This window comes from Salmo salar, chromosome ssa03 (assembly GCF_905237065.1).
Source record: "Salmo salar chromosome ssa03, Ssal_v3.1, whole genome shotgun sequence".
NCBI classification, from domain to species: domain Eukaryota; kingdom Metazoa; phylum Chordata; class Actinopteri; order Salmoniformes; family Salmonidae; genus Salmo; species Salmo salar.
Genome location: NC_059444.1, coordinates 90,914,455 through 90,933,239, shown reverse-complemented (window position 1 = coordinate 90,933,239; position 18,785 = coordinate 90,914,455). Strand labels below are relative to the sequence as shown.

The window sequence follows — 18,785 nt, the reverse complement described above, 5'->3', positions numbered from 1 at the left end:
ACTCAACATGGCCATTTAGTTAACTCTCCCCTTAGTAACACGCCTCAAGCTGCCTGTTAATTAACTCTCCCCTTAGTAACACGCCTCAACCTGAGCTGTTTGTTACCTCTCCCCTTAGTAACATGACTCAACCTGGGCTGTTAGTTAACTCTCCCCTTCGTAACATGACTCAGCCTGGGCTGATAGTTAAGTCTCCCCTAAGTTACATGACTCAGCCTGGTCTGATAGTTAACTCTCCCCTTAGTAACACGCCTCAACCTCAACTAGCATGAGAGGCACGTTGCCCTACTTTTCTAGTCTATTTCCAAATGGTATTACCAAGTCTCCATCCACTCAACTAAAAGTGAATTCAATTAAATAGTACATCCTTTCACAATGGTATTTTTTTTGCTATTCCTTGTGTGTTCTCCCTCCTAGCCTCCTGGCATTTGAGGACAATAGCCCCTCCCCCCCGGACCTTCTCCCCTTAAGGAGAAGACAAGGAGACAAGGAGACAGGGCACGAGAGAGAGAACCGTCTCCTATTCACCTCTAAAGAAACATTGGTGGATGTTGGGATTCTTTCTCACCTTTAGTTTGCCTGCCCTGCATGGGGATAGGCTGGAACCTTAGATGGATGTACCTCTCAGCTGTACTCCAGAGAGAAGTGTGTACCTCTGTGTACCTGTAGGTGTGAACCTCACCTGTACTCCAGAGAGAAGTGTGTACCTATGTGTACCTGTAGGTCTAAACCTCACCTGTACTCCAGAGAGAAGTGTGTACCTCTGTGTACCTGTAGGTTTAAACCTCACCTGTACTCCAGAGAGAAGTGTGTACCTCTGTGTACCTGAAGATCTAAATCTCACCTGTACTCCAGAGAGAAGTGCGTACCTCTGTGTACCTGAAGGTGTAAACCTCACCTGTACTCCAGAGAGAAGTGCGTACCTCTGTGTACCTGTAGGTCTAAACCTCACCTGTACTCCAGAGAGAAGTGCGTACCTCTGTGTACCTGTAGGTCTAAACCTCACCTGTACTCCAGAGAGAAGTGTGTACCTCTGTGTACCTGTAGGTGTAAACCTCACCTGTACTCCAGAAAGAAGTGTGTACCTCTGTGTACCTGAAGATCTAAACCTCACCTGTACTCCAGAGAGAAGTGTGTACCTCTGTGTACCTGAAGATCGAAACCTCACCTGTACTCCAGGGAGAAGTGTGTACCTCTGTGTACCTGTAGGTGTAAACCTCACCTGTACTCCAGAGAGAAGTGTGTACCTCTGTGTACCTGTAGGTCTAAACCTCAGCTGTACTCCAGAGAGAAGTGTGTACCTCTGTGTACCTGAAGATCTAAACCTCACCTGTACTCCAGAGAGAAGTGCGTACCTCTGTGTACCTGTAGGTGTAAACCTCACCTGTACTCCAGAGAGAAGTGCGTACCTCTGTGTACCTGTAGGTCTAAACCTCACCTGTACTCCAGAGAGAAGTGTGTACCTCTGTGTACCTGTAGGTGTAAACCTCACCTGTACTCCAGAGAGAAGTGTGTACCTCTGTGTACCTGTAGGTGTAAACCTCACCTGTACTCCAGAGAGAAGTGTGTACCTCTGTGTACCTGTAGGTCTAAACCTCACCTGTACTCCAGAGAGAAGTGTGCACCTCTGTGTACCTGTAGGTGTAAAACTCACCTGTACTCCAGAGAGAAGTGTGTACCTCTGTGTACCTGAAGATCTAAACCTCACCTGTACTCCAGAGAGAAGTGTGTACCTCTGTGTACCTGAAGATCTAAACCTCACCTGTACTCCAGAGACAAGTGTGTACCTCTGTGTACCTGTAGGTGTAAACCTCACCTGTACTCCAGAGAGAAGTGTGTACCTCTGTGTACCTGTAGGTCTAAACCTCACCTGTACTCCAGAGAGAAGTGTGTACCTCTGTGTACCTGTAGGTCTAAACCTCAGCTGTACTCCAGAGAGAAGTGTGTACCTCTGTGTACCTGTAGGTGTAAACCTCACCTGTACTCCAGAGAGAAGTGTGTACCTCTGTGTACCTGTAGGTGTAAACCTCACCTGTACTCCAGAGAGAAGTGTGTACCTCTGTGTACCTGTAGGTGTAAACCTCACCTGTACTCCAGAGAGAAGTGTGTACCTCTGTGTACCTGTAGGTCTAAACCTCACCTGTACCCCAGAGAGAAGTGTGTACCTCTGTGTACCTGTAGGTGTAAACCTCACCTGTACTCCAGAGAGAAGTGTGTACCTCTGTGTACCTGTAGGTGTAAACCTCACCTGTACTCCAGAGAGAAGTGTGTGAGCTCAGTGGCGTTGTAGAGCCATTTAAACTCTAGAGGCCAGCTGCCCTCAGCCATACAGGTAAGAACCAGCCTGTTCCGCTCCAGATGAACCTGGGTCTGGACCGGCTCCATCTTAAAGTAGGGAGGAACGTCATCTACAGAGGGGAGGAAGGGGAGAGGGTGAGACAGGGAGAATGGAAGGGAGGGGGATGGAGAGAGGGAGAGAGAGACAATTTATACAATTATATTTTGGACCTCTAAACCTTCAAGATTATTTGGTATTACATATTACTGATATACATGCACATTTAGCAAAAATAAATGGATTGAATTTAATTTAATAAAGAAAGAGAGGGGAGAGAAAGAGAGAGGGGAGAGAATGTTTGGGAGGAGAGAGAGTGTGAGACAGAGAGAGTGAGAGAGAGAGAGAGAGAGAGAGAGAGAGAGAGCAATAGCATCACAGAAGTAACCGAGAGCTAGAGAGGAAACAGACAGAGGCAGAGTTTGTAGAGAACATTTCTCCATGAAGTTTCCCCTAGCTTTAACACTGTGACAGCATGAGCTATGCTCTGAAGAGTCCTTCATTTATCTGTATGGATAATACCTCCATATTATGTAGCTACACCCAGCCAGACACACACACTGCAACGCTGACTTTGTGTGTGTGTGAGTGATGAGCAGCCCCGGCAGCTATAGCCTTTAAGGTGACACTGTAGTGAACAACAGGAGACAAACTGTTTTTCATCTGAGCCAATGAGAAACTCCTGATCAGATATATTGATCTGTCTGAGTCACAGCCCAGCGGCGACAGGGAGCGTGTCTGTCTGTCTGTCTGTCTGTCTGTCTGTCTGTCTGTCTGTCTGTCTGTCTGTCTGTCTGTCTGTCTGTCTGTCTGTCTGTCTGTCTGTCTGTCTGTCTGTCTGTCTGTCTGTCTGTCTGTCTGTCTGTCTGTCTGTCTGTCTGTCTGTCTGTCTGTCTGTCTGTCTGTCTGTCTGTCTGTCTGTCTGTCTGCGCGTGACAGTCCCGTGTGGCTCAGTTGGTAGAGCATGGTGTTTGCAAGACCAGGGTTGTGGGTTCGATTCCCACGGGGGACCAGTACGAAAAAAAATATATAATAATTACTTTTTTAAATGTATGAAATGTATGCATTCACTACTGTAAGTCGCTCTGGATAAGAGCGTCTGCTAAATGACTAAAATGTAAACGTAAAAATGAGAGTGTGAGAGAGTGTGAGATGGTGTGAACAGAGGACAATGGATGTGTCTGTGTCTCAACAAGCCTGTATAAACCTGTGCTGTGGGTAATTTCCAGGGGATGAGAGAGACACGCGCACACACACACACCACTCACACCAGCAACAATAGCATTAACGTCACCAGAGTGTTTCTATAAAAAGCAACAGATTATCTTCCTCTCTGGTGTCCTCTCACACACACACACACACACACACACACACACACACACACACACACACACACAGAGTATGGAATGAGTCAGACTGTAACAGACCAGACAGTAGAAGAGGAATGATCTGCTGGGCCCAGTAGTCCATAGTATCAAGGCTTACAGCATCTATAATACACACTTTAATTAGCTAGCCCTACACACACACACACACACAAAGACAGACACACACACACAGACCCACACACACACACCTTCCAACTATAACTCTATTTAGTTATATCTCCCACCTCTTCATTGATCCTTGGGAGAACAGAAATGGAACTGTAGTCTCCATTTACCCAGAACACCTGACGTGTGTGTGTGTGTGTGGTGTCTCTGAAATTACATCCCTGTGGTAAATACATAGAGGCTGAGGGGCACATCCACTTAGCGATGCGCACACACACACACACACACACCAGAACCCAACATTTCCCCAATGTCGGCACTAATGCAATTTCATAAAATACAGAAGACGTGCAGCATCAGATTAGCAAAACATCCTAAACACATTATCCAAAAAAGGAATCCTTTAGTCTAGCGTATTTTACAGCAGACATAGTCCAATAAATTCAAAGCACACAAAATAATTGACACCGCCAGACTGCAGACACGACCCGAATGCAGTTAATAAACCCTACAGGTAAATCGGTCATTCACCTGTCTTGTAGGATTGGTCATTTACCTGTCTTGTAGGAATGGTCATTTACCTGTCTTGTAGGATCGGTCATTTACCTGTCTTGTAGGATCGGTCATTTACCTGTCTTATAGGATCGGTCATTTACCTGTCTTTGTCTTGTAGGATCGGTCATTTACCTGTCTTGTAGGATCGGTCATTTACCTGTCTTGTAGGATCGGTCATTTACCTGTCTTGTAGGATCGGTCATTTACCTGTCTTGTAGGATCGGTCATTTACCTGTCTTGTAGGATCGGTCATTTACCTGTCTTGTAGGATCGGTCATTTACCTGTCTTGTAGGATCGGTCATTTACCTGTCTTATAGGATCGGTCATTTACCTGTCTTATAGGATCGATCATTTACCTGTCTTATAGGATCGGTCATTTACCTGTCTTATAGGATCGGTCATTTACCTGTCTTATAGGATCGGTCATTTACCTGTCTTGTAGGATCTAGTTGGCACTCAGATGGGGGGTGGATATTTTAGGTGCGTCCTTCAAAACGTGATCCAAAGTGCTAACTTCAGGCAGCGCTGGTAGGGATATTTAAGACAGACCAAAAAGCTGGTTTTAGTGGTAACAGGGTTGGTTTTGACAGCGGAAACGCAGCCTATCCAGCCATGATGCACACCGCCCATATGCACATGGGACAACCACTTAGAAATAAATCACCAAAGCAAACAGTGAGCCGACAAACCCTTTTGATCTATGTACCGTAGGCAGACCCACATTATTTTAGTCATGCAGCTCCTGTTGTGGACGTGTGTAAAACTCCCTCTATGATGTATGATACATGTCCATGCCCATCATGAAACCAGAGAGGAGAACCTTGGTGAATACCGGGGAACCTCGTGTTTAGAAGTTATCTGTAACCTATAAAAATAGCTTGTTTTTCATTTGATATGTTGAAAACCCAAGCCCTCCATAGGCTACCCTTATCCGAGGCCAACTACCGTATAACGAAGGCTGGTTCTATAGCAATGTGCCTGTCTTTTTTATCCTGGGGATAAAACATGTTTATTAACACAAAACTTATTAGAATGATTCACTGTCCTGGTTTAAAGGTGAGAACATCCGTGGAATGCAACTTCTGGAGAAGTGTGATTGCAATCTGTAAGATGGTTGCAATATGTTTGTAAAACATTATATTTGTGGAGTGTTTTCCCTTTCCCTTTATATTGGATCTTTGTCCAGCTACTGCGAAACGTTTGGACGTGCATACAACCCTCCGTAGTCTACATTGTTTTATTATTCTATGCCCACGGGGAGCAATTATGGTGCCTGTAAGTGTATTTAGACATACCCTATTTAGAGAGAGAGAGAGAGGGAGAGAGAGAGAGAGATAGAGATGCAGAGAGAGAGATGGAGAGAGAGATGGAGATGGAGAGAGGGAGACCAAGCGAGATGGAGAGAGAGAGAGAGATGGAGATGGAGAGAGATAGAGAGAGAGAGAAAGAGAGAGGGCGAGAGAGAGCGAGTGAGATGGAGAGAGAGAGAAATACATGATGTATATTTGCATGCCTCTGTGTGTGCTGCAGTTTGTATCCTCACGTGTCTGTGTGAAAGTGTGTGTGTGTACCTTCTGTCTTTGTGTCAACCAGTATGAGTGACATTCACATAGATAATATTAATATTACCTCCTCACTCAAAAGAGTGTAATAGAGGTAAGAGAGGACTAGCCATTACAGATAATGGTTTATTTCCTGCAAAGTGCTGATTTGTTGACAGAAAGAGAGAGTAAGTACAGTGCAGTAGAGACATGTGTTGACAACAGGACAGTGGTTTTCAATCCAATACAGAACACTAAACAGACCATGTATGATGAACATATTGGTCTCCGTCATTGTCAATGTTGACAGTTCTGCAACTTGCTTTTGATTAAATGTGTATGATAAACGACTGTACCATTATTCATGTCAGAAGAGAGGAGGTTCTTCCAGCACAATACCGAGTTGATCCTGTATTCTGTACTGTATCAGTCCACTATGTCCCCTACTAGTTGATCCTGTATTCTGTACTGGATCAGTCCACTATGTCCCCTACTAGTAGATCCTGTATTTTGTACTGGACCAGTCCACTATGTCCCTTACTAGTTGATCCTGTATTCTGTACTGGATTAGTCCACTATGTCCCCTACTAGTAGATCCTGTATTCTGTACTGTATCAGTCCAATTTGTCCCCTACTAGTAGATCCTGTATTCTGTACTGTATCAGTCCACTATGTCCCCTACTACTAGATCCTGTATTCTGTACTGGATTAGTCCACTATGTCCCCTACTAGTAGATCCTGTATTCTGTACTGTATCAGTCCACTATGTCCCCTACTAGTTGATCCTGTATTCTGTACTGGATCAGTCCACTATGTCCCCTACTAGTAGATCCTGTATTCTGTACTGGATTAGTCCACTATGTCCCCTACTACTAGATCCTGTATTCTGTACTGGATTAGTCCACTATGTCCCCAACTAGTAGATCCTGTATTCTGTACTGTATCAGTCCACTATGTCCCCTACTAGTAGATCCTGTATTCTGTACTGGATCAGTCCACTATGTCCCCTACTAGTAGATCCTGTATTCTGTACTGGACCAGTCCACTATGTCCCCTACAATAGACAGAATAAGAAGCAGAGAGAGTGGAAGGAGAGGAGAGAGGGAGAGAGGAGGGAGGTAGAGTCAGTCCACTAGTCCCCTCTCTATAGACTTCATAAGGTTCAGTAAGGGTCATAGACATAGCCACCTGCTGAGGGTTAGATAGGGGTGGCTGGGAAACCTCATCACTATATTACTAGAGTGGGAGAGGAGGGAGGAGAGAGGAGGAGGGAGAGAGAGAGAGGAGTCAGGTTCATGGGTCAGGTTCATGGCTACCTACTGGGATTCTTATCTGGCCTAAAACCTCAGCATTCATAGTTCTACATGCTATGAGAATTCTAATGAGTTCTCCTCTGGAAGACCCTCTAACCCCAATTCGCCTTTCTCTTACTGCTACTGCTTTGATCTATGGTGGCTTGGTGGGGTCAAACCAAGCTCAGATCCTATAGAGAAAAGAAGGAGGAGAGGTGTTCCAGGGAGAGTAAGAGCCTCAGGTCAGAGGTCAGGGTAATCCTCTGTATTAATCCATAATGAGGATAAACTCAGCTGTCAATCAGACTCTGGTGCTCTGTGAGACCCGGAACATTTGCATTAGCAACCCCAAGGTAATGCCTAGGCTTTCGCTCAGTGGGCTAACACAGTCTGTTTTAAACCTAGTAGGAATTACTGAGTAGGTCAAACCAAGTCAGGAGCAGAGAGAGAGAGGGATCCCACAGAGCCCCGGGACAGCAACACAATTAGACCCAACCAAATCATGAGAAAACAAAAAGATAATTACAAATAAACTGAGCAAACTAGAATGCCATTTGGCCCTAAACAGAGAATACACAGTGGCAGAATACCTGACCACTGACTGACCCAAACTTAAGGAAATCTTGTACAAACTCAGTGAGCATAGCCTTGTGTGGTGGCTAATTTCTGCATTACCAAATGAGGAAAAACAAACTTCACACACCAGTCAGAGTTATACATAAACTACATCTTTAATAATAAGAGCTTTGCAATAGCACTGACTTTCAACGATTCGCCATTTCTAATGAACCATTGAAAGTGACAACACAAAAGTACAAAGATATTTTATAGCCAAGATACACCTCTCTCAACCTACATGACGAACAACAGATCATAGGAACAGTTCACAAAGAAATACTTTTACTTGAGAGAGGAGTATCCCATAGTCAGATAGCATTCGCTATAAATTATCGTTCAGTTTGGTCCCTAAAACGAGGTTCTAATCTCGTTCCTGGTACTTCATAGCACAAAAACATTACCTCATGTTATCTGGAATACTCTTTAGGTTTTATAACCCAAAGACATCGTAAATCTCCTCTGTCAGTGCTCTCTCATAGAGGCCCATCCTCAGTAAAACACACACACAATAGTTAACAAAATACTCTATTCTGTCAAATAAAACAACCATTATAATGCAATACAAGCATTATAATACAATACAAGCATTATAATATAATCTTGCAATTTCCACGACACTTGCTATTGAGAAAGGCCACCGTAGGCAGACCTGGCTCTCAAGAGAAGACAGGCTATGTGCACACTGTCCACAAAATGAGGTGGAAACTGAGCTGCACTTCCTAACATCCGGCCAAATGTATGACCACTTTAGAGACACATATTTCCCTCAGATTACACAGATCCACAAAGAATTTGAAAACAAATCCCATATCTATTGGGTGGAACATCACAGCAGCAAGATTTGTGACCTGTTGCCACCAGAAAATGGCAACCAGTGAAGAACAAACACCATTGTAAATACAACCTATATTTGTGTTTATTTATTTTCCCTTTTGTACTTTAACCATTTGCACATCATTACAACACTGTATATATACATAATATGACATTTGAAATGTCTTTATTCTTTTGGAACTTTTGTGGGTGTAATGTTAACTGTAAATGTGTTATTATTATTTTCACTTCTGTTTATCATCTATGACAATATCTAATATCTATATCTATGATAGAGAGAGGGTAGGTTATCAGGGTGGGGTCGATGATAGAGAGAGGGTAGGTTATCAGGGTGGGGTCGATGATAGAGAGAGGGTAGGTTATCAGGGTGGGGTCGATGATAGAGAGAGGGTAGGTTATCAGGGTGGGGTCGATGATAGAGAGAGGGTAGGTTATCAGGGTGGGGTCGATGATAGAGAGAGGGTAGGTTATCAGGGTGGGGTCGATGATAGAAAGAGGGTAGGTTATCAGGGTGGGGTCGATGATAGAGAGAGGGTAGGTTATCAGGGTGGGGTCGATGATAGAGAGAGGGTAGGTTATCAGGGTGGGGTCGATGTGTGTGATGACAGAGGAACCGGCATCAGATGGAGAGCCTGGGGCAAGTCCTTCTGGACCGGAGCCTCCTGCCTTCCCCGGCCAGCGTCAAAACCAGAGCCAGAGCAGGTCATGGCCAGGCTAGAACTAGAGCCAGGAGGCCAGGCGTTGACTAGGGCCAGGAGGAAGGCTAGAACTAGGGCCAGGAGGTCAGGCTAGAACTAGGGCCAGGAGGTCAGGCTAGAACTAGGGCCAGGAGGCCAGGCTAGAACTAGGGCCAGGAGGCCAGGCTAGAACTAGGGCCAGGAGGCCAGGCTAGAACTAGGGCCAGGAGGCCAGGCTAGAACTAGGGCCAGGAGGCCAGGCTAGAACTAGGGCCAGGAGGTCAGGCTAGAACTAGGGCCAGGAGGTCAGGCTAGAACTAGGGCCAGGAGGCCAGGCGTTGACAAGGGCCAGGAGGCCAGGCTAGAACTAGGGCCAGGAGGCCAGGCGTTGACAAGGGCCAGGAGGCCAGGCGTTGACTAGGGCCAGGAGGCCAGGCGTTGACTAGGGCCAGGAGGCCAGGCGTTGACTAGGGCCAGGAGGCCAGGCGTTGACTAGGGCCAGGAGGCCAGGCGTTGACTAGGGCCAGGAGGCCAGGCGTTGACTAGGGCCAGGAGGCCAGGCGTTGACTAGGGCCAGGACGCCAGGTGTTGACTAGGGCCAGGACGCCAGGTGTTGACTAGGGCCAGGAGGCCAGGTGTTGACTAGGGCCAGGACGCCAGGCGTTGACTAGGGCCAGGAGGCCAGGCGTTGACTAGGGCCAGGAGGCCAGGCGTTGTAGGGCCAGGAGGCCAGGCGTTGTAGGGCCAGGAGGCCAGGCGTTGTAGGGCCAGGAGGCCAGGCGTTGACTAGGGCCAGGACGCCAGGCGTTGACTAGGGCCAGGAGGCCAGGCGTTGCCTAGGGCCAGGAGGCCAGGTATTGCCTAGGGCCAGGAGGCCAGGTGTTGACAAGGGCCAGGAGGCCAGGCTAGAACTAGGGCCAGGAGGCCAGGCGTTGACAAGGGCCAGGAGGCCAGGCGTTGACTAGGGCCAGGAGGCCAGGCGTTGACTAGGGCCAGGAGGCCAGGCGTTGACTAGGGCCAGGAGGCCAGGCGTTGACTAGGGCCAGGAGGCCAGGCGTTGACTAGGGCCAGGAGGCCAGGCGTTGACTAGGGCCAGGACGCCAGGTGTTGACTAGGGCCAGGACGCCAGGTGTTGACTAGGGCCAGGAGGCCAGGTGTTGACTAGGGCCAGGACGCCAGGCGTTGACTAGGGCCAGGAGGCCAGGCGTTGACTAGGGCCAGGAGGCCAGGCGTTGTAGGGCCAGGAGGCCAGGCGTTGTAGGGCCAGGAGGCCAGGCGTTGTAGGGCCAGGAGGCCAGGCGTTGACTAGGGCCAGGACGCCAGGCGTTGACTAGGGCCAGGAGGCCAGGCGTTGCCTAGGGCCAGGAGGCCAGGTATTGCCTAGGGCCAGGAGGCCAGGTGTTTACTAGGGCCAGGACGCCAGGCAAGAACTAGGGCCAGGAGGCCAGGCGTTGACTAGGGCCAGGAGGCCAGGTGTTGACTAGGGCCAGGAGGCCAGGTGTTGACTAGGGCCAGGAGGCCAGGTGTTGACTAGGGCCAGGAGGCCAGGTGTTGACTAGGGCCAGGAGGCGAGGCAAGAACTAGGGCCAGGAGGCTAGGCTAGAACTAGCGCCAGGAGGCCAGGCATTGACTAGGGCCAGGAGGCCAGGCTTGAACTAGGGCCAGGAGGTCAGGCGTTGACTAGGGCCAGGAGGTCAGGCTTGAACTAGGGCCAGGAGGTCAGTCTAGAACTAGGGCCAGTAGGTCAGGCTAGAACAAGGGCCAGTAGGTCAGGATAGAACTAGGGCCAGGAGGTCAGGCTAGAACTAGGGCCAGGAGGTCAGGCTAGAACTAGGGCCAGGAGGTCAGGCTTGAACTAGGGCCAGGAGGCCAGGCTTGAACTAGGGCCAGGAGGTCAGGCGTTGACTAGGGCCAGGAGGTCAGGCTAGAACTAGGGCCAGGAGGTCAGGCTAGAACTAGGGCCAGGAGGCCAGGCGTTGACAAGGGCCAGGAGGCCAGGCTAGAACTAGGGCCAGGAGGTCAGGATAGAACTAGGGCCAGGAGGTCAGGCTAGAACTAGGGCCAGGAGGTCAGGCTAGAACTAGGGCCAGGAGGTCAGGCTTGAACTAGGGCCAGGAGGCCAGGCTTGAACTAGGGCCAGGAGGTCAGGCGTTGACTAGGGCCAGGAGGTCAGGCTAGAACTAGGGCCAGGAGGTCAGGCTAGAACTAGGGCCAGGAGGCCAGGCGTTGACAAGGGCCAGGAGGCCAGGCTAGAACTAGGGCCAGGAGGCCAGGCGTTGACAAGGGCCAGGAGGCCAGGCGTTGACTAGGGCCAGGAGGCCAGGCGTTGACTAGGGCCAGGAGGCCAGGCGTTGACTAGGGCCAGGAGGTAATGTCTCTGAGAGAAAGGCCACAGTCACACACACACACACACTGGTAATGTCTCTGAGACAAAGGCCACAGTCACACACACACACTGGTAATGTCTCTGAGACAAAGGCCACAGTCACACACACACACTGGTAATGTCTCTGAGACAAAGGCCACAGTCATACATACACACTGGTAATGTCTCTGAGACAAAGGCCACAGTCACACACACACACTGGTAATGTCTCTGAGACAAAGGCCACAGTCACACACACACACTGGTAATGTCTCTGAGACAAAGGCCACAGTCATACATACACACTGGTAATGTCTGTGAGACAAAGGCCACAGTCACACACACACACTGGTAATGTCTCTGAGACAAAGGCCACAGTCACACACACACACTGGTAATGTCTCTGAGACAAAGGCCACAGTCATACATACACACTGGTAATGTCTCTGAGACAAAGGCCACAGTCACACACACACACTGGTAATGTCTCTGAGACAAAGGCCACAGTCACACACACGCCACAGTCACACACACACACACACACACACACACACACACACACACACACACACACACACACACACACACACACACACACACACACACACACACACACACACACACACACACACACACCAGGCAGGCTGCAAGTTCCATAAAACATGAACCCCATAGAGAATTCCTAAGCACCAGACTGGCATGCAATCACACGAAAGGTGCTCCGCTGCTTCACTGCTCACATTGTCCAAGTGCTTTTTTAGTCTCTCCCCACTGCCACTAACCTGACCGAGCCAGTCCTGCAGCTCTCTACTCCACTGAGACAACAGCAGGGGGTGTTTTTCCCCTTCTCACTGCAACCGAGTGGCTAACCAAGGCAGTCTACTTTACACCTCTCTACTCTACTTAATCCGTTCGGCTGGCAGCCCTGCTTGGGTTCCTTGTGTAAAACCAGCAAGGCCAGCCAGAGCTCTGTCTGAACCATGCTAACCCTACATTTGTGTCACAGAGAGGGGAGACAGGATAGAGGTAGAGGCTTCACAATACTAACCCTACATCTGTGTCACAGAGAGGGGAGACAGGATAGAGGTAGAGGCTTCACAATACTAACCCTACATCTGTGTCACAGAGAGGGGAGACAGGATAGAGGTAGAGGCTTCACAATACTAACCCTACATCTGTGTCACAGAGAGGGGAGACAGGATAGAGGTAGAGGCTTCACAATGCTAACCCTACATCTGTGTCACAGAGAGGGGAGACAGGATAGAGGTAGAGGCTTCACAATACTAACCCTACATGGGTGTCACAGAGAGGGGAGACAGGATAAAGGTAGAGGCTTCACAATACTAACCCTACATCGGTGTCACAGAGAGGGGAGACAGGATAAAGGTAGAGGCTTCACAATACTAACCCTACATCGGTGTCACAGAGAGGGGAGACAGGATAGAGGTAGAGGCTTCACAATACTAACCCTACATCTGTGTCACAGAGAGGGGAGACAGGATAGAGGTAGAGGCTTCACAATGATAACCCTACATCTGTGTCACAGAGAGGGGAGACAGGATAGAGGTAGAGGCTTCACAATGATAACCCTACATCTGTGTCACAGAGAGGGGAGACAGGATAGAGGTAGAGGCTTCACAATGATAACCGCACATTTGTGTCAGAAAGAAGGAGAGAGGGGAAAGAGGAAGGTACTGCTGCTATATTTGTGTCAGAGAGCACAGAGAGAAGCACAGAGGGAGGTTGAGGTCACGACAAACCTTAAAAACATGCTTTTTACTCCTCCCTCCCTCTACATCCCTCCATCCTTCTCTTACTCCTCCCTCCCCCCCACCACCTCCCTCCTTCCTTCTCTTACTCCTCCCTCCCTCCCCCACCCCACCTCCCTCCTTCCTTCTCTTACTCCTCCCCCACCACCACCTCCCTCCTTCCTTCTCTTACTCCTCCCTCCCTCCCCCCCACCACCTCCCTCCTTCCTTCTCTTACTCCTCCCTCCCTCCCCCCACCACCTCCCTCCTTCCTTCTCTTACTCCTCCCTCCCTCCCCCCACCACCACCTCCCTCCTTCCTTCTCTTACTCCTCCCTCCACCACCACCTCCCACATCTTACTCCTCCCTCCCCCACCACCACCACCTCCCTCTTTCCTTCTCTTAACCCTCCCTCCCCTTACCACCTCCCTGCCTCCTTCCTTCACTTACTCCTCCCTCCACCACCATCTCCCTCCTTCCTTATCTTACTCCTCCCTCCCCTCACCACCTCCCTCCCTCCCCCCACCTCCCTCCATCCTTCTTTTACTCCTCCCTCCCTCCTCTTACTCCTCCCTCTCTCCTCCCTCCCCCCCTCTTCCACCCTTCCACCACCTCCAAGTAATGTAGTACTTTCTCCTCTCCCCCTCCTCTCCTCCTTCCTCCCACCACCACCTCCCACATCTTACTCCTCCCTCCCCCACCACCACCACCTCCCTCTTTCCTTCTCTTAACCCTCCCTCCCCTTACCACCTCCCTGCCTCCTTCCTTCACTTACTCCTCCCTCCACCACCATCTCCCTCCTTCCTTATCTTACTCCTCCCTCCCCTCACCACCTCCCTCCCTCCCCCCACCTCCCTCCATCCTTCTTTTACTCCTCCCTCCTCCCTTCTCTTACTCCTCCCTCTCTCCTCCCTCCCCCCCTCTTCCACCACCTCCAAGTAATGTAGTACTTTCTCCTCTCCCCCTCCTCTCCTCCTTCCTCCCACCTCCTCCAGTCTGCTGTAGCCTCCTGGTGGCAGTGTGTCATCCAGGGAGATTTACACCAGTAGTTTAGTGTCAGTAATGGGTGGTTAACATGCTTGATGGGTCAAGACTAGCTTCTCAGGTAGAGGTTACATAACAGTCATAGACCTGACCTTGGCCCAGTAATGGAGGGGTGTGGAAGAGGGGGGAGGATGGGTGAGTGGGGGGTTAGTAGTAAAAGCATTTCCTTGAGACGCTGTCGTTCCAACTGTCTCTCTCCACTCCTCCACCTCTCCCCTCTCCTGTTTTTCTCTCTTCCTGTGCAACATCCAGGCGTGTCTGTGTGTGTGAGCGGTCACAAGTGTGTGTGTCTCTTCTGACGCAACCATACACAAACACATCCCCTCGGAAGGTCAGCCTGATCTGTCACTCTATCACCGTGCTGCTGTCACCGTGACAACAGGCACCCTGCCGATTTACACTCCATCAGCTAGAGCGGGGGAGACAGGAGGTGGGAGAAGAGAGGAAGAGAGAGGGGAGGCAGGGGAAAGAGGGGGGGAGAGTGGAGAAGTAGAGGTGGAGAGGGTTCCCCTCCGTCAGCCTGCAAGGTGAAGGACCCCATCAGAACAGAACCAACAACCAGCCCATGACTGAGAGACTGAGACAGACAGGACCCCATTAGAACAGAACCAACAACCAGCCCAGGACTGAGAGACTGAGACAGACAGGACCCCATTAGAACAGAACCAACAACCAGCCCAGTACTGAGAGACTGAGACAGACAGGACCCCATTAGAACAGAACCAACAACCAGCCCAGGACTGAGAGACTGAGACAGACAGGACCCCATTAGAACAGAACCAACAACCAGCCCAGGACTGAGAGACTGAGACAGACAGGACCCCATTAGAACAGAACCAACAACCAGCCCAGGACTGAGAGACTGAGACAGACAGGACCCCATTAGAACAGAACCAACAACCAGCCCAGTACTGAGAGACTGAGACAGACAGGACCCCATTAGAACAGAACCAACAACCAGCCCAGGACTGAGAGACTGAGACAGACAGGACCCCATTAGAACAGAACCAACAACCAGCCCAGGACTGAGAGACTGAGACAGACAGGACCCCATTAGAACAGAACCAACAACCAGCCCAGGACTGAGAGACTGAGACAGACAGGACCCCATTAGAACAGAACCAACAACCAGCCCAGGACTGAGCGATTGAGAGACAGACAGGACCCCATTAGAACAGAACCAACAACCAGCCCAGGACTGAGAGATTGAGAGACAGGCAGGACAGAGTAGGGGTTGGGAGGGAGGGAGTGAGTGAGGGGGAGCAGAGTCACCCACCTAGATAACTATACTCCCATATTAATTTACAGTAATACACATACACACACAAACACACACACACACACATACACACACCCTCCAACCCTCCATATTCATTTAAAGTAATGGCTCCATGTATCAGTCTCAGTTCTGAGTTCTGAGGTCATGATGAGATGGAATGTTGTTACAGGACCTAGCTAGATATTTGAAACAGTTCTAGAGGTGATGATGAGATGGAATGTTGTTACAGGACCTAGCTAGATATTTGAAACAGTTCTGAGGTGATGATGAGATGGAATGTTGTTACAGGACCTAGCTAGATATTTGAAACAGTTCTAGAGGTGATGATGAGATGGAATGTTGTTACAGGACCTAGCTAGATATTTGAAACAGTTCTAGAGGTGATGATGAGATGGAATGTTGTTACAGGACCTAGCTAGATATTTGAAACAGTTCTAGAGGTGATGATGAGATGGAATGTTGTTACAGGACCTAGCTAGATATTTGAAACAGTTCTAGAGGTGATGATGAGATGGAATGTTGTTACAGGACCTAGCTAGATATTTGAAACAGTTCTAGAGGTGATGATTAGATGGAATGTTGTTACAGGACCTAGCTAGATATTTGAAACAGTTCAAGAGGTGATGATGAGCTTGGATGAGCAGAGGCCATGAAAACAAACTAGATTTCAGGGTTGGGATCAATTTCATTTCATAAAGAAGGGTTATTGGAATTTCAATTAATTTCCTGAATTGACTGAATTGAAATGGAATTGACCCCAACCCTGCCAGATGTACAGTACCAGTCAACAGTTTGGACACATACTCATTCAAGGGTTTTTCTTTCTTTTTACTATTTTCTACATTGTAGAATAATAGTGAAGACATCAAAACTATGAAATAACACATATGGAATCATCATTTCCAGCTTTCCTTTTCCTCCATGGCACGCTGCTTGGTCCTGTAGTGGTGGGATATTCTGTCACGTTCGTTGTAGAAATTAGTGGACCAAGGCGCAGCATGCGTAGAGTTCCACATATTTATTAAGGTGAAACTTCAAACAACAAATAAACGAACGTGCAGTACGTAACGCACATAAGCACTAAACGAAACAATATCCCCCATCGCAGGTGGGAAAAGGAACACACTAAGTATGATCCCCAATTAGAGGCAATGACATTCAGCTGCCTCCAATTGGGAACCATACTCACACACCAACATACAATACCTAGAACCCCCCTAGTCATGCCCTGACCTAAAACACCATAGAGAACACCGAGGGCTCTCTATGGTCAGGGCGTGACACACCCTTTGCCTTGATGAGAGCTTTTGCACACTCTTGAAATTCTCTAAACCAGCTTCATGACGTAGTCACATGGAATGCATTTCAATTAACAGGTGTGCCTTTGAGTTGTGTTGATGTCCCCTGTAGCTCAGTTGGTAGCTCAGTTGGTACGCCAGGGTTGTGGGTTCGATTCCCACGGGGGATCAGTATTAAAAAAAAAAAATGTAATAAAATGTATGCACTCTACTGTAAGTCGCTCTGGATAAGAGTGTCTGCTAAATGACTAAAATGTAAATGTGTTGTGACAAGGTAGGGGTGGTACAGAGAATACAGCCCTATTTGTAAAATTCGAAGTCCATATTATGGCAAGAATAGCTCAAATATGCAAAGAGAAACAACAGTCCATCATTACTTTAACCTCTATGGGCTAGGTGGGACGCTAGCGTGCCACCCGTGGTGCACTCCATCAACAGCAGGTGCATTTCAAGAGCGGCAAATTTGAATCCAAATAAATGTCAAAATTCAAATTTTTCAAACATACAACTATTTTACACCCTTTGAAAGATAAACATCTCCTTAATCTAACCACGTTTTACGATTTCAAAAAGGTTTTACGGCGAAAGCATACATTTAGAGTATGTTAGGACAGTACATTTACAAGAGTTGTGTGTAATGTTTTGTCAATTCGAAGACAGGGTAACCAAAACCATAAAACCAGCTAAAATGATGCACTAACCTTTTACAATCTCCATCAGATGACACTCCTAGGACATTATGTTAGACAATGCATGCATTTTTAGTTCTATCAAGTTCATATTTATATCCAAAAACAGCGTTTTACTATGGCATTGATGTTGAGGAAATCGTTTCCCTCCAATAACCGGCAGTCAAGTCAGCGTCACAAATTAAATAATTAAAATTAGAAAACATTGGTAAAATATTATATTGTCATTTAAAGAATTATAGATTTACATCTCTTGAACGCAATCAACTTGCCAGATTTAAAAATAACCTTACTGGGAAATCACACTTTGCAATAATCTGAGCACTGCGCCCAGAAAAATACGCGTTGCGATACAGACTAGACGTCATGTTGGGAAGATCTAAAATCGAAAATACTATGTAAATAATCCATTACCTTTGATTCTCTTCATCAGATGTCACTTCCAGGTATCACAGGTCCATAACGAATGTAGTTTTGTTCAAAAAAGCTCATCATTTGAATCCTACAGACGAAGAACCATATATGTGACATTTTTCAAAAAAAAGAGATATACATGAAAAATCGTTATTGGACACCCTTTTTCTATAGTGAACCGGTTTCACAAGCTTTCCACGCGCTAATTAACAATATTTTTAAATTTAAAGATAGGCTCTCGTGGAATAACCGTTTATGTGCACCACTCAGAATGGACGGACAAGCGCACAACTTTTCTGTTGCTGATGAAAATCGCCGAAATGTGGGAAAGAAACGTAAAACTAAACTAAAAGAATGGAAAGACAGGCAAAGGAAGATCTTACGGGATGCGAGAAAACCCTATACAAATCGTAAGGGTCAAGAAAAAACTGGAAAAAGCTGTCCAAAAGAGGTATGTGGAAGAACCGTATATCAAACAATCTAGCTAGCTAGCTATTGAGTACAGTAACTAACATGTATGTTCTGGGTTGTCTAATTTGTAACTATAGAGAAAACATATTAGCTAAAGTTCGTTGGCTACTAACTTATACATTATCGTTACA

The 18,785-nt window shown here is 47.8% G+C and overlaps 1 protein-coding gene across 2 annotated transcripts in view; it reads right to left on the bottom strand.

Annotated features, from left to right (window-relative positions):
* The window catches only part of LOC106568787 (protein sidekick-2), an 823,574-nt gene that overhangs the window by 482,871 nt on the left and 321,918 nt on the right, over window positions 1-18,785 (bottom strand). For both annotated transcript variants that reach the window (XM_045715764.1, XM_045715765.1), the window contains exon 2: window positions 2,249-2,408. In XM_045715764.1, coding sequence (XP_045571720.1) covers window positions 2,249-2,408 — 160 coding nt within the window. The remainder of the gene's footprint in view (window positions 1-2,248; window positions 2,409-18,785) is intronic.